Raw genomic sequence first — 14090 nt, 5'->3', positions numbered from 1 at the left:
CCCACCCAACAAAATTGTCAGTCCAAACCGATAAGACTTTATCTTTGAAACACAATAAAACCTGAGAACAAAAGAGCTAAATTAAATCTGCTTATCATATTAAGGGACTGTGTCTGTTCACAAGATTTGGATTCAACTGCTCTATCCACATGGATTACTTCCAATGATATCTTTTTGTACTTTCTGAAGCATCAAAGTTTTGGTTGCCTGGACTTTTAATGGATGTAAAGAAATATCTTATGTTTCGTTAAAATACCTTAATTTATGTTTTGAAACAGATACTTTTCCCATCACATTTAATTCATACAGTCAGAATAAAGGTATAAAATGTGTCTCTGCGGCGGTATCTTTTCAAAAAAAATTAAAAGTATACCTTTTAGGTATTAATATGTACACTTTAGGAAGAAATAATTTTGTACATTTAAGGTACCAATATGGACAAACGTGTACCTTTTGAAAGGATACAATCCCAGTGACAGCTTTAATAGCTTTTTTTCTGGTAGTGTAGCTGTTAATATTTGTGTAAGTGTGTAATGTAGTACAGCTGGTCTGCCATATTCACCCATCAGCATCCAGGACCGCAACCATCTGTTTTATAGTACATACTATATCATCACACAAAGATAAGAAAACAGCAGTTTTGTATCATTTCATTTCAGGATTTCCTGTCGCTTTAAAACTAAAAACAGTGCATATCTCAAGCTGTCAGGTCCGAACAGATATTTGGAAATTCAAGCAAATCAGTGTTTGTGGTAAGCCCCTGAGACTACAGCACAGTAAAACAACAGGTTGTGAAGGAGATGAGAAGCATTAGTGTGTGTGTGTGTAACACGGCAGGAGGTTGTAACCCAGGGAAAGCTGTCAGTCACACGGCTAAGCCGCTGTTGCCACAGGGACGTCATCTAGCCAATGGCATAAAAGACATGAGTCCCCAAAGACAAACACACACTAACACACATGCACTTAAAACCTCATGAAACACTTAAATATACCAGGAGAGAAAACCAGCAGATGTTCTGAAAAAAAAAACGAACCAAAAAATAATACTACAACCACCAGAGAGACTTTTTTCACAGCATATCTAAACTGAGGAAACAATCCAAATAAATACAGTACTATATAATAAGATTACAGTTTTATCTAAAATAATTGACCTCACAGAGGGTGAACAAACTCTCATACAGTGAGTAAATCCTGTTGGTGCAAGTTTACAACCAAAAAGAGCTTGTTAGACAAACACACACACACCCTACATATATACAAGCAATCCTGCACCTGTATTGGGAAAATGAATGACAGATATGCACGCACATGAATGCAAGCCTTTGCCAAACAATCAAACCCCATATGATCTGAGCAACAACTATGAATGCTTTCTTTCACGCTGTCTTTTACACACATACATTGCTGGAAGCATATGACAGCACGACTAAACTATCAATGCACACAAACTGTCAGAGAGAATGAATTAAACACAGGGCACTTGCTAGATAACAGAGCAAAGTTTCTACATAAAAACAACACAATTCTCAATTTTTTGCAACCCTAGTGGAATCCATACTGTACATTTGATTTACACTGTAAATGTCAACGAAACAAGCCTTCACAACTTCAGTTAAGCAGTGCGATCCTCAGAGGGTGATCTGCTCTTTCACTGAGCACTAGTGTAGGAGGAAAGTGTGCCTTTGACCCTCATAATTAACTTCACAGTTGTAAAAATGCAAATATGTCTACTGTGGTGCACAGGGTGCAAGCAAAGATTCAAATGAATGAACTGTAATGGCTTTACTGAAGTCAACATGCATTTAGTGCATTTAGTAACATGCAGGGTTCCCACAGCTTTTCGCTAATGTACATCCATGGTTTTTCCAGTCGTTTGTGATGGCTTTATGTATTTTAAAAGCATTTCATAGAGTTTAATAAGCAACTTGAGTGTGTGTATACATATACACACACACTTGGATTCATACATAATGGATACACTACAGAAATTAATTGCATGTTTAATTGCATGCAGATATTTTTATATAATTACACGCATTGTACACAATAAGTGCATTAGGTCAAATTATTAATAAATGTTAGTACAGTTAAAGACACTTCATAAAAAATGGATCTATATAGGTAGCACTATTTTACATTGACCTTGCTACACGTTACGTGTACTTACTCCAGAAATAACAGTAAGTTATGCATAATTACATGCAACTAACCCTAAACCTCATCTGAACCTTATAAATTGATATTGTTAATTAATATTACTCAGCCAGTACTCAAATGTATAGTTACACTGTAATAACGACACATTACATTGAAGTGTAACCTTAATCATGCTACTTTTCCAGGGAATTATTATTTCAAAATCCTGTTTTCTTGATTTTCCCTGACCTTGGGAATCCTGAATGTGGATACACATCGGAAAAGCTAACAAATGCTAGTAACACATATCACATGATGTCATATTGCATATGTCAAGTCATCTGCATTTCTATAGCAGTTTATACAATACAGATCATGTCTCAGTAGCTTCAAACACACAGAAAAATAAGGGGCCAGAATTTTACCTTTTGGGGTACAAAAGCTTGCCCCTTGAGCAGTACCCTTAAAAGGACATATTTGTACCTTTTTACCCCTAATAGAGTCTCATCAGTACCTTAAGGGTACTCTTATGGTTAAGGTACTAATATGTCCCTATTAGGGGCGAAAAGATATGACCTTTTAAGGGTACTGCTCCAGGGACAATCTGTTGTAACCCAAAAGGTAAAATGTTTAGTCTGATAAACAGGGAAACAGCAGAATCGATTGCTGAAAATCAACCATGGAGACAATTCAGATTTTGCAGTAAAACAGCTCTAGTGTCATTATGTAGTTCAAGTCAGTTCAGTGTTGTATTACTAATAGTTAATTACACACACATTCTCGGATAGGTACATACTAGTTATTCATTAGTTATTTCGCAGTAACGCTGTAATTGAAATAAATATCAGTATACAAAGATAAAAGGGATGTGTATATAAAAGCAGACACCTCGTGATGAAGCAGTCTCAGAGCTGTGCTGGAGTCATTACAGCAGCGGCGCAGTAAACTGTCTCACAACAGCTGATTAGTCTTGAGTGAGTCCCGCTGAGCTATGACCACACACACACACACACAAACAGTTGTTGTTTTTTTCTCTCTCCTTCATAGTAACACGCCCAGCCTTCGACTCGTAGTAAAAGCAGCCTGAATGTCTGTTGACTAAACAACTGACAGAAACAAACCTAGTGTTACCAGCTTTCAAAACAACTTTCCCTGTCATATCAGTAACGTTAGTTCCGCAAAACTTTTTTTCTGACAAAGAAGCGAAAATGACTTTTTAGAAGTTATATCAACATGAAAAGGCTCAAAAACAAACGTCATAGTTCCTGAGTAATGGTCGTGAGGTCAGTGTTACCGTTAGCGCGTGCGGGTCGCGCGCGCGGATGACCCCGGCTCTCCAGCTCCAGCGCGAGATCCCCGCGAGCTCCAGCCGCTCTCCGCCGCTCACGCACAGGCAGCGCTTCCCCACCAGCTCCACCGCCATAGTCCCGCGAAAAGTGCGAGAAATGTCCACGGACAACTAGCAAACTTCCTCCTACTGCGGGCTGTGGTGTTGACACATTATTAAAATATGGTGATTAAAAGTAGGTTATTGTGAGTTTGAGTACAGGGGGTTAAAATTCCCTGCATAAGTCCTCTGGCGAACTGATGCCTCTGTGTGTGCGCCGAGAAGTGAATTACACTGTGGGGATAGTAACAGTCATTATGGCTCTCTCTCTCTGTCTCTTGCTCTCTCTCGCTCTCATTCTCTCACTCACTCACTCACTCACTCGTGGTATTCATCCGCACACAGGACTACCAGACCGCAGCGGGCAGACTTGTCCGTCCGCCAGACTTCGGTTCACTCTTCTTTTGGAGGCTTTCTCAGTGCACTGCCACAGACTGCAGAAAACTAGTCCTTCGTCTGCGCTTACATTCTGAACTTGAACTTCACAAACACTTCACCAACACATTTTAAAATTACAGTTTATAAATTACATGTGAGAAATTATTGATTGGTTTTCATAAGACAAAACTTTACCGCAAAATAAACTATATATATATATATATGCATATATGCATGCCACAATTTACCAAACTGTTTTGGTTGCCATTCTAAATACAACTACAGCTGAATTATTTTAGACACATGATCATTTTAATATAGAATACCTGTCTGTTTGTTTGTTTGTTTGCCACAGTGTTCCAAACAGTTTTGCTTGGAGAAAGCACACATTCTCAATACAGCTACAACTAAATATTTTTTTAATTACCTGATTATTGAATCAACCTTATAGGTGTAACTGCATTGATAATGTGTCTATTCTCTAAGGAAAACATATTGGTAAATGCAAATAAATAAATAGATAAATACACGTTGCAGATTCATTTAATTATTTAGATTTTATTTAGATTAGCCTATTTAGAATTATTTAGCATTCATACACAACATTTGTCCTTGGAGAGTGCACACATTATCAACATAGGTACCTGAATATACAGTGATAAACGGTACTCTAATCTCATTCACCCTGTAGATTTAAAAAAAAAAAATTGTATTACAAAGTATGCCCAATATTTTCTTCTGTAATTTTATTTCATTTTAATTTTATAATTTAATTTGACCTTCAATCAGCTGGATATGATCATCTGTATAATGCTGCTAAAAGCATCTAAAAGTGGTGTTAGTGGTTAATTCTGTATCAAATGACTAAGTGTAACCTCGGAGAGGCTGATGTCATTGGGCATTACTGGTGTTGTCATGTGAATGGTAAAAATAAACTGCAAGCGTAATCAAAGTTATATGGTAACAATGAGGAACTACTTTTTCTAATGTCTACGCTCCGAGAACCTCTCAGATCTTATGCCATATAACTTTCTCAGGTTTTCAATGTTTAGGAATGTAAACAATCCATTGACAAAGCGAAAAAAAAAAAAACATCACGAATGAATGATGTTGTTTGACTGCCCTCATGTGTCGTGCACTGGAAAGACAGCAGACTGCACTGAACTGTCTTCAACAAAATTATAATTGTGTGAATATACTAAAAATGTTATGAAAGTAAAACAAGATGCAAGGGTCCTGTCCTCAGTTTGCACCAGTCAAGAATAAAATGACTTACTGAAAAAAAAAATAAAAAAAAAAAAAAAAAAAAATATATATATATATATATATATAATTTAAAATGGAACTGCAATACATAAAACAATAAACTAACTAGGATTTGGAATCTGCTAAAATTCACTCAAAACCCTTTTGCAGATACTTCTAACCAGCAGGTCACAGTCTCAAACAGGGGTATGTCAACGAAAAACCTTAACAACTGAAATAAAATATTAACATTAGCGCGTTTTCTATCTAATAGCAAACATTTCTCCTTGTATATTTAGTTTCATTTGAAACACTAAATAAAATTACCCTGCAGATTCTGGGACACGCAATTCAGTAATAAAATGAACACGTGGATTTCAAACAAACGTTAGCACAATGTTTACAAATCTCACGCCGCACGTGACAGGGGCGTCACCTTTGAGGAGCTCCACCCCTTTGTTCTTTCATTCACTTCTCATTCAATACTTCCTGTGAAAGGTAAACAAATGGCGCTCCGCACTCCAAAGTGTAAAATTTCTCAAAATGTAAGCCGAATACGCTTGTTTAAGAGTTCACAATGCCCTCTTTGCCTCATGGCTAGGGACCCATCTAGAAAATAATGAAAAAAAATGAAGAGGTTGGACGAATCGCTACAGCGGTGCTAGTCATCATATGTATCCTTCAAAACACCCAGTGAATTCTGGTGGAGTCATTCATAGTCAAGAGTCATTTGCGAGTTGATTCTTATCAAGCGTATAAAAACTCGTTACGGGTTTTAGCAAATGAAAGAAAGAAACCAGATTTAGCACTATATATATATACTTAAATAGAAGAGTGGACTCGAGAGTCGACTCTGACTCTTCGATTCTTTTATTTTAACGACTCATGAGTTCTTATTTTTTTAGAACGCTGTGATTGGCTCAAATCAGTAAAGCAGCAATCACATTGCTTATTTTAACCTTAGTTCAGACTGATATCAGCCAAATATCAACTTATCTTACCTCAGATTTCTTCGTAGCATGACCTGTAAAATAACCCAGTCCAGGAACAGCAGAGTGATGTTCATAAATCACATGTGAGGTTCAAAATAGGCATCCTCGTCTTAAATTTAACATAACTATTCATATGCATAATCTAATGTTTTGTGAGTTTGTGATTTTCCATCTATTTCTGTTGTCTTATTGTACTTTATTATACATGATCTTTGTAGGAAACAGTGCATTCATTCAGAGTTGTTTGACTTCCTGAAGGATTTGGCAGATCAGGATCAGCATCAGCATCAGAGTGCAAAACTAAGGGCAAAATGGCAGTCACACAGGTACAGTAGATGAAAACAGATACAGTGTTTTCTTTGTAAGCCACCATCATTGTGATCAAATGATCTTCCTTTAGGAAACAGTGGCAAAGCGTGTCTATCAAAGCCAGGTCATTGGAGATGGAGGAGCTGTCCCAGAAAGCCCCAATGATCTAGTCAGTGATTCACCCAGTGTGAGTTACTGTGATTGATTTTTACTGACACAAGGAACTTGATTAGGGATATTTGCATTTTTTTAATTGTCTATGTTCTTCATGTACATTTTTTTTCAGGAGTCTGAGCTGTTCATCTGCTTGGAAACTCATTCACCTTCACCTGGCTTTTGAAAAGGTGAGATTTGTGTTGATTTATTAATGCGTAAAACTAACCTATTATAACTACATCAATCCAGTGTTATGCAAATTGTAATTTTACACTTTTATCCTTATTTAAGTTTTACAACAGCGAACAATGTTTTGCTGAAAACTGCAGTGTTATTTATGAAGACCCAGCATCTTTTGGGAGGTGGGTGTCATTGTTATTCTTAGCATCTGACATAAACATTTAATTTTTAATTAGTGAAATTGCTCTGTTGTGGTATTATATTGACCATGAAAATAATTATAGAATTTTTGTTTTCAAGTTTTCCAGGGAGTTTTACATTCTGATAAGGAAAAAAATTATTATATACGGGATTTTGTGATTATGAGCAGCTCCACTATTTTTCTTTCAGTTGGATTCGTAATTACATCTGTAGTCTGAACGCTTATGTTTATAATGTAACATGATTTTCTAAGCTGAGACAGATGTGATTTATAAAATATTTATAAAGGTAAATATTATCCACATTAGGTTACAGGGTTCTATAATATGACAAGGTCAGTTGTTTTTTATTGTAAATATTCTATTAAGGTGTCAATATTGTATAAATATGCATTTTCTATTCCTAACCTAAGTCCTGTGATATATTACAAGATGTAGTAAATAAATGTTTAAAATAACCAAATATCTATTATGGAGCAATGCAAAATAATGTTTGAATAAAAATATGAGGATGATGTTTCAAAGGTACTTTTATTTTAAGTAAATTATGCTCTTCGTCTGGTCACAAAGTGTAATGCAGGAAATATACAAGAAAATAAATAAAACTCAAACAGGCCTAAAAACTTTTTCTGGATCGTAAATTGGGGCAAAACAACCAACATTTTCTTCTGAGTGACTTAAAATTGGTCTGTGGTTCCCTTTTCAAACATTTCAGCAGCTAAAACTGGGCAAACCCTGTAAAGGCTGAAACACAGTACTTACAGTGATATAAAGCAAATAGAAAAGCAGTCATCTAAAAATAACCCGTTGTACAATCTACGTGATTTTCTTTTTAATACAGTCCGTTTGAGACAAAAGAAACAGGCTTTCTGCGGCTTGCAACTGTTTTGGTGAATATAAATGGCTATGAGTAAAAGTCACGTATGTTTGTAATACTATTAGATGTGATGACAAAAATGTATATAAATCACTCCATTTTCACCAGAAAGAAACATGAATTAAATGGTCCGAAATATCTCTTTATTGTTCTCTCTCCAAATCATCTTCAAGAAGATCCAAAGGAAAGCCTCTTAATGAATGAAAAACCACCCAGTGCCTAAAAAGCACAGTTCAACCCCGTGAGTCTTTCACAGAACAGGACAGGAGTGCCGACAGAGCTACCATGCTAAAATAAGTACACTATATTACACACATACACAGATTTCATATGACCAAGGTCTCCTATTTAGCACTCGTCTTTTCATCTCTTGCATTTCTGATTTTTCCATCTTTTTATTCACTGTAAACAAAATCATTTAATAAAGGAACGTGATAATGGAGCAATGTGATGCCTGCTGTTCAGTAGAGTCACATTCTGATCCTCTCTTTTGTAGGTGGAGCAAAAGGAACAAAAATAAAAAAACAATGTTTAAAAGCCAAAACCGGAGGCTGCTACATCCTGGGCTCAGTAGAGTCGTGCGCCATAGCCAAAAGTCTGTTTAATGGCGTGGCAGTAGTACCTCTGCCAGCCGTCTCGTGTTCGTTCCTCTTCACTCTCAGGAACCGCCCGACACTCGATCTTTAACTCTGTCTCATTACCTTTGTCTGTGAAAGTCAATGTCACCATCGCATAGTGCTCTGAAATAAAAAGGACAAGACAGTGACGGTAAACAATGAGCAGAGATGATCAGCTAGATGTTTCTCAAAGTCAGCTGTCAGACAGTAAGAGAGAGCTGGTAAATACAATATTTATAATGGCGCATGCATCAAAAAATATTTTTTGTGATATCAGACCACATACGTTATTTATTATTCTTCCGCCATATAGTGAACTATACTACCATTTAAAGGTTTCTGGTCTAAGAGATTTAGGTTTAAAGTGCCCCTATTATGAATTTTTGAAAGTTAACTTTCAAGTGAATGAAAACATCCTGAAAAGTTATAAAGTTATTGTCTCTTAAAAGAAAGAGTTGACTCTGAATCATTGAATCTAGTCGTTTTTAAAGCGAATCCCAAGATCCTTCAATGTTGTCGTCAACATGAAACATTAGCATATTGCCTCCCCAATTGTTTGTCTTTTGATCCGAATGAAAATGCAAATAATTTTTTTTTTACACAAAGCAGCACTGAGCTCACAATCGCTGCTTTATCAGTCGTTACAGACAAGATGAAATGAAAATGAGACAAATCGGACCAATCACCGGAGATTAGTGTCACACAAAGGAGCCGTTTGGAAAATGTATCGCTGAGCGAATCGTTTGGGAGTCGTTGAGCACATAAGATAAAAATAAATGCTTATTATAAGAAAATGAAACTGTTTTTTTGCCCTTGCATGCATCATGTCAACCTGTTGTTGGGGACTCCCAAAACCAAAATATGAACCTTTCATTACCCATAATAGGGGCAACGTTTTTACACTGAACGCGGCGTGAAGCAGCAAGAGATTTCTTTTCATCCCGTGTTGTTACCTGTAATTATATTTTGGTAAGCATTATAGATATTTTGTATTTCTGGTCAGTTTCAGTTTATTTATTTAAATTTATCTTAATTTAGTGCTGTTTATTGAGCAGCAGATGAAGTTAAATACATATATGAGAAACATATCAGAGAAAAAAAAGGCATTATTGGTTTGTGCCACCTATTGTGTAGGTGTGAATTAGCAGAAAGCAAACAATGGTTTCACACTCGGTATGAAAGCACAGTTCGTCGGTGATTCACCTAGCTCAGTGTGAAACAGCCTTCAGGGTTCATTTATTTGATCAAAAATACACTAAAAACAGTAATATTGTGAAATATTATTACAATTTAAATATGATTACATTTAGAGCAAACAATGTCGATATAACACACACTGAACAAATTTATCTGATTGGAAAACTTGCAAAGGCCAGTGTGGTCACTCAACTGTCTGCAGGGTGAGCATATTTCTCTTACCACAAGGCCATGAGTTGAACCTCCACTTCATGACTATCTTCTGCTCAGGAACCTGTCAAACCCACAGCACATGGCTTCAAAAATCAAATTATAATTCAGTCATCGCTCTAAATCATCACTGAATGTATTTTTAGCTGATTTAAAGGACAGTGTCTCCGGTCATCATGCTTTATGTGATTTGAATCCGAAATCTCACCAGCTCCTGGAACTCTCCGTTCACGTTTCCATCCAGCAGACGAAACTTTCCACCCTTTTCAGCCTCAACCAAAGCACTGCTGCGTGTGAAAGCCTGCACCATCTGTAACACACAATTTGGCATTCCTCTCAAACAAATGCAATCGCTAATGAGAAATGATCTGCTTGTTAAATAATAAAAGCCCAGGGAGTCAGTGGCTGTCAGCGGCAAAACTCACCTCCTGATTGAGAAAGACCCTGTAAAGGTCTTCTGGTGAGGTCAGGAAGGTTTCTTTTAATGAGAACTTGCAGGTGGGGATTTTTACCCCTGTGTTGGGAGGAGGAGGAGCAGCACTACAGGAGCCAATCTGAAAACACAAACAAATAATAAGTTTAAACTGAAGCTGCTTGCAGGACTTTGGCCTCTCTATCACCATCTGTGGTTGAAAATAAAACTGCATGTTACTTGCAGAGTAGATCATTCGTTCAGATGTTTTGAGGAATCACAACGGTGTTAATCACCTCATCAGAGCAGATCGGTTATGATACATCAAACTCCACTGAAGAATTTGACAAAGCATATATTATGGTGACCAGATTTAACAGGGTTGCTGTGAAGAGCTGAACATGTTACACGCTAGCTAGTTGACTAAATAAAATTCTGCATACCACTATTTAGTGCAGATTCAAGCCAACCATGATATAGAAGCTGGAAAGTTTACATGATTTTTTTTTTTCATCTTGCCTCTGAATTTACAGCGGTAACCCAGCTGCTCATAATCGCCCCCTGCTGGCAGAGCGTGAATTTTCATCTCATTCAGTTCATCTGCTATTTTGTTCAGACGTTGTTCAGTTTTGATTGTGAAATCAAAATCGTGAATCACTACATGCCTAGTAAATTTAAAAATGACATTAAGAGAAAAGGTCGGACATCACTTGTTTGTAGATGCTTCATGCTTTGATATGATGTATTTGAAACAAACTCATCCATGTGTCAATATTCAAATACCCTATTATTTGGGACACAGGATACAAAAACAAATCGATTTATTCATGGTAGCATTTAGAAGTATGATTTCTAGCTCACCTGAGTTTTGTTTGACTTGGTTAGTGCTTGCGCTGTCTGCTGTTTCGTTACACCATTGGCTGTTGGCAGGATCATGCCCTGTGTGAACTCTACAACAGATAATAACAGATAAACAGATCATGACAATGCAGTAGGAGCAATGTTTATAAAACTCATATGCATGGTGCTGGTTTTGGCATCTCAGTGAGCCTTACCTGTTTTGAGGAAGTCCACGTAACTGGCCAGCGCCGTGCGGATCTTTTTGACTCCCTCGCTCCTCATGAGTGAAAGCAGCTCCGTCTCGGGCTCATCTTTACACAGACTCACACTGATCTGCGAGTGACCCCGAAAAAATACTCATCATCACTCACATAGTAGTAAACATGCTCAACACAACTACTGAATACATCAACAAACAAATTACATCCATTTTAGATATTTTAGATTGGTGCTTCTTAACCTTTTTTTTTTGGCTCCAAGCCAAGATTTTTTTTAAAGGTCCCATTACTTTCCAAGTTCTGTGTGATTTACTGGGCAAGGATTTAAAGAAAACTATTCAGAATTTCTACCTGACAAATATTTTAGAGTTTAGCATAATTAGACACATATATTTGTTATAAAAATACTCATGAAGTTGTAAGATGTTAATAATACAAGAATTATCCAGGTGTAGAAAAAAATAACTTTTAATATGAGGCTTCCTCATATATCCAAGTTTCCAACACTTTGGGAATAACAGTTAAAATACATAAAAAAAAAATAAAATAAAAAATCAACATCTTGATTTTTAGTTGTTTTGTCTCATTTTAAATCCTTTTAAGGCTTTTAAGGTCTTAGTCTGGTGATGTTACAGTATGTAAAAATACAAAAAATGTTTTGTTTGACTTACGTCAAGGTCGTCCATGTCATTTTCATCCGAAAGGTTTGGAACTTCAATATTCCCCTTGTATTTGATGCCTGATTTTGATGTCCCTATACAAACAGACAGCCCAAATCATGCAAATAGTTTATAAATTCACCAAAAGTGAATAACCGATACAGTTAAACATTAAACTGGCCATATTAATCTACTGATCCAGTCTCTTTCCTCACCTCTCCAGTCGGCCTTCAGATTCCACTCATAGAAGAATATAAGCTTTCCTTTGCGGTTATTGATGGATGCTTCTCCCTCCAGCTTGCTGACCTCTGTGATCTCACACTTGCCTTCTTCACTCTCCACCTGCAACCCCATGAGCAGCTCCTTCAGTTTCTCTGATGACCAGTTTGTGGCATCCCTCTCGGTCCTAAGAACACAAGGCATATATATGCATTGATATTACTCCATTTTATTTGCTAAATTCAACACTAAGGATTTTTCTTCTGGCCCAAGTGGTTTGTACTTGCCCAAACAAAATTGACATTTACTCTGCAAAAAAAAAAAAAAAATAGACCCATATAACCCTGTATTCTACTAAAAGATTGTTACGACACCAAAGCTTTAGATGTAACTTTGACATCGCAGCAAAAATATAAGTCTAACTATTATAAAATATAAAGATCAATGACATTCAGTAATAAAATCAGAACAAATTACAAGCAAAATAAGAAAAATAATTGCAACAGAATAGTTGTCAAATAAATAAATAATAAAGCTTATGATTAAATGGTTTAAAATTACTAAAAATTTTTAATTCTCAAGACTTAAAAAGACATGCAAATGCTGAACTTTTGTGATGATGCAACAATGTCAACTGTATAAATGATAAATAAATTCTATATAGATCGCCAAAGTTATTATTAAACTATAATAATTAGTATATAAATGTCTACACGATTACATAAATACCCTGATATTAGAATACAATTCGATTGGGAAACTGTATGATCAATACCTTATTCGTGAAATTTAGCAAAGGAAAAAATACTTTTTCCAAAAAAGTATTATTTATTGTCTTTATTTCTAGGTTTCCCATGAGTCAACCCTGAGAACTGTTCTTGGCAAACCATAGCTTGTCTTGCTGAATGAGGTTTCTTGATGAGGTCATAGTTGAAACTAGATTCTAAAGTACTTGTTGACAACTAAAAACCCTTTTCACTTATGGATGGAGATGCTGTCAAACACATATATAATGGTTGAAATGCTTCAGCTTTCTGTTCCTTCACTCATTATATTACTCACCTGATATAATTAGGTTTTAAAAAAACAGCGTTAACCTAATTCAACTCAAATTTACCACACTTTATCATGTAATTAGCTCCAAGAAAACCGAGAGTATCTCTTCCTCAGTAATATTCAATGTCTTTCCGCTGCTGAAGCTGACACACAACGAACAGCGGACACGGTGAAAACTGTCTGCCGACGACAACAACAGCTGACAACACAAGTAATAAACGAACAAAAACGAGATTTTCGTCAACTGATAGAAATATATAGACAAAATAGCAGTCTCATGGAAGATGCTGTGAACGCATGGCATGAATAAACTTGTGACGATGCTAACGGATCACTAGCCAGACTCCACCATTTCACTTTATAGATAAAATAACCCCCAAAACAACAATAACAACTTGAGCCATCTCGGTCGCAGTGAGCTGTCCCCTTGTCCTTATTGTATTTTCTTCGGTCGGGTCTCCGTGAAACAACAGGTTTAAAGAGGCCAGCTTGGGTCAGAGGCGGGTGTGCATTAGCATGCTAGCATCAATGCTCGAGCCGGTGAATCTCACCAGTGCCAGTTGTTGACATTTGTAGCATCCGCTCTCTCCTCCACGATCCAGCGAGGGTCTCCTTCTCCCCACTTCGCCATAGTGGTTTAATACAGGTATGCTGCTCTCAGTGGACGAAGCTGTGGGTTGTGACAGAAGTGTGTCCGCCACGCGTGAACTCTCGCTTCTGGAAGCCTCTCGAGCGCTGCCTCCGGTTTTGCTGCTCGTAGAAATTACTGGAAACGGAAGTGAGTCGCGCGCAAAGCTCT

The 14090-nt window shown here is 36.8% G+C and overlaps 2 protein-coding genes and 1 long non-coding RNA gene across 3 annotated transcripts in view; 1 reads left to right on the top strand and 2 right to left on the bottom strand.

Annotated features, from left to right (window-relative positions):
• Window positions 1-3802, bottom strand: part of jmjd1ca (jumonji domain containing 1Ca) — a 63928-nt gene extending 60126 nt beyond the window's left edge. Inside the window, exon 1 of the mRNA XM_026285505.1 lies at window positions 3434-3802. Within this exon, the coding sequence (XP_026141290.1) occupies window positions 3434-3562 (129 nt within the window). The 5' untranslated portion in view covers window positions 3563-3802. The remainder of the gene's footprint in view (window positions 1-3433) is intronic.
• A 2235-nt stretch (window positions 3803-6037) lies between these two features.
• Window positions 6038-6985, top strand: LOC113117885 (uncharacterized). Its single transcript, XR_003294222.1, has 4 exons — window positions 6038-6467; window positions 6542-6637; window positions 6737-6794; window positions 6898-6985. It is a non-coding gene; the product is annotated as an uncharacterized LOC113117885 (long non-coding RNA).
• Window positions 6986-7498: 513 nt separating this feature from the next.
• LOC113117095 (activator of 90 kDa heat shock protein ATPase homolog 1-like) lies at window positions 7499-14090 on the bottom strand. The gene is made up of 9 exons (XM_026285503.1): window positions 13843-14090; window positions 12232-12422; window positions 12029-12111; window positions 11355-11472; window positions 11161-11249; window positions 10313-10441; window positions 10096-10197; window positions 9900-9951; window positions 7499-8603 (listed from the first exon to the last, which is right to left on the bottom strand). Exons 1-9 carry the CDS (start codon window positions 13920-13922, stop codon window positions 8431-8433), a joined length of 1017 nt encoding a protein of 338 aa, XP_026141288.1. The 5' UTR covers window positions 13923-14090; the 3' UTR covers window positions 7499-8430.

The sequence above is a fragment of the Carassius auratus genome, chromosome 17 (genome assembly GCF_003368295.1).
Source record: "Carassius auratus strain Wakin chromosome 17, ASM336829v1, whole genome shotgun sequence".
In the NCBI taxonomy this organism is placed as follows: domain Eukaryota; kingdom Metazoa; phylum Chordata; class Actinopteri; order Cypriniformes; family Cyprinidae; genus Carassius; species Carassius auratus.
The sequence above is the reverse complement of the archived record's forward strand: the minus strand, read 5'-3'. Positions and strand labels throughout refer to the sequence as shown.

Bases quoted from the DNA above. Each gene is read 5' to 3' on its own strand.
- LOC113117095 (XM_026285503.1), bottom strand. From the start codon at position 13,922: ATGGCGAAGTGGGGAGAAGGAGACCCTCGCTGGATCGTGGAGGAGAGA. The intron at 11,250-11,354 runs GTAAGGCTCACT...TATCTGTTGTAG, and splicing joins CGTGGACTTCCTCAAAACAG to AGTTCACACAGGGCATGATC. The intron at 8,604-9,899 runs GTAAGAGAAATA...TTTTTATTTCAG, and splicing joins GTTCAACTCATGGCCTTGTG to AGCACTATGCGATGGTGACA.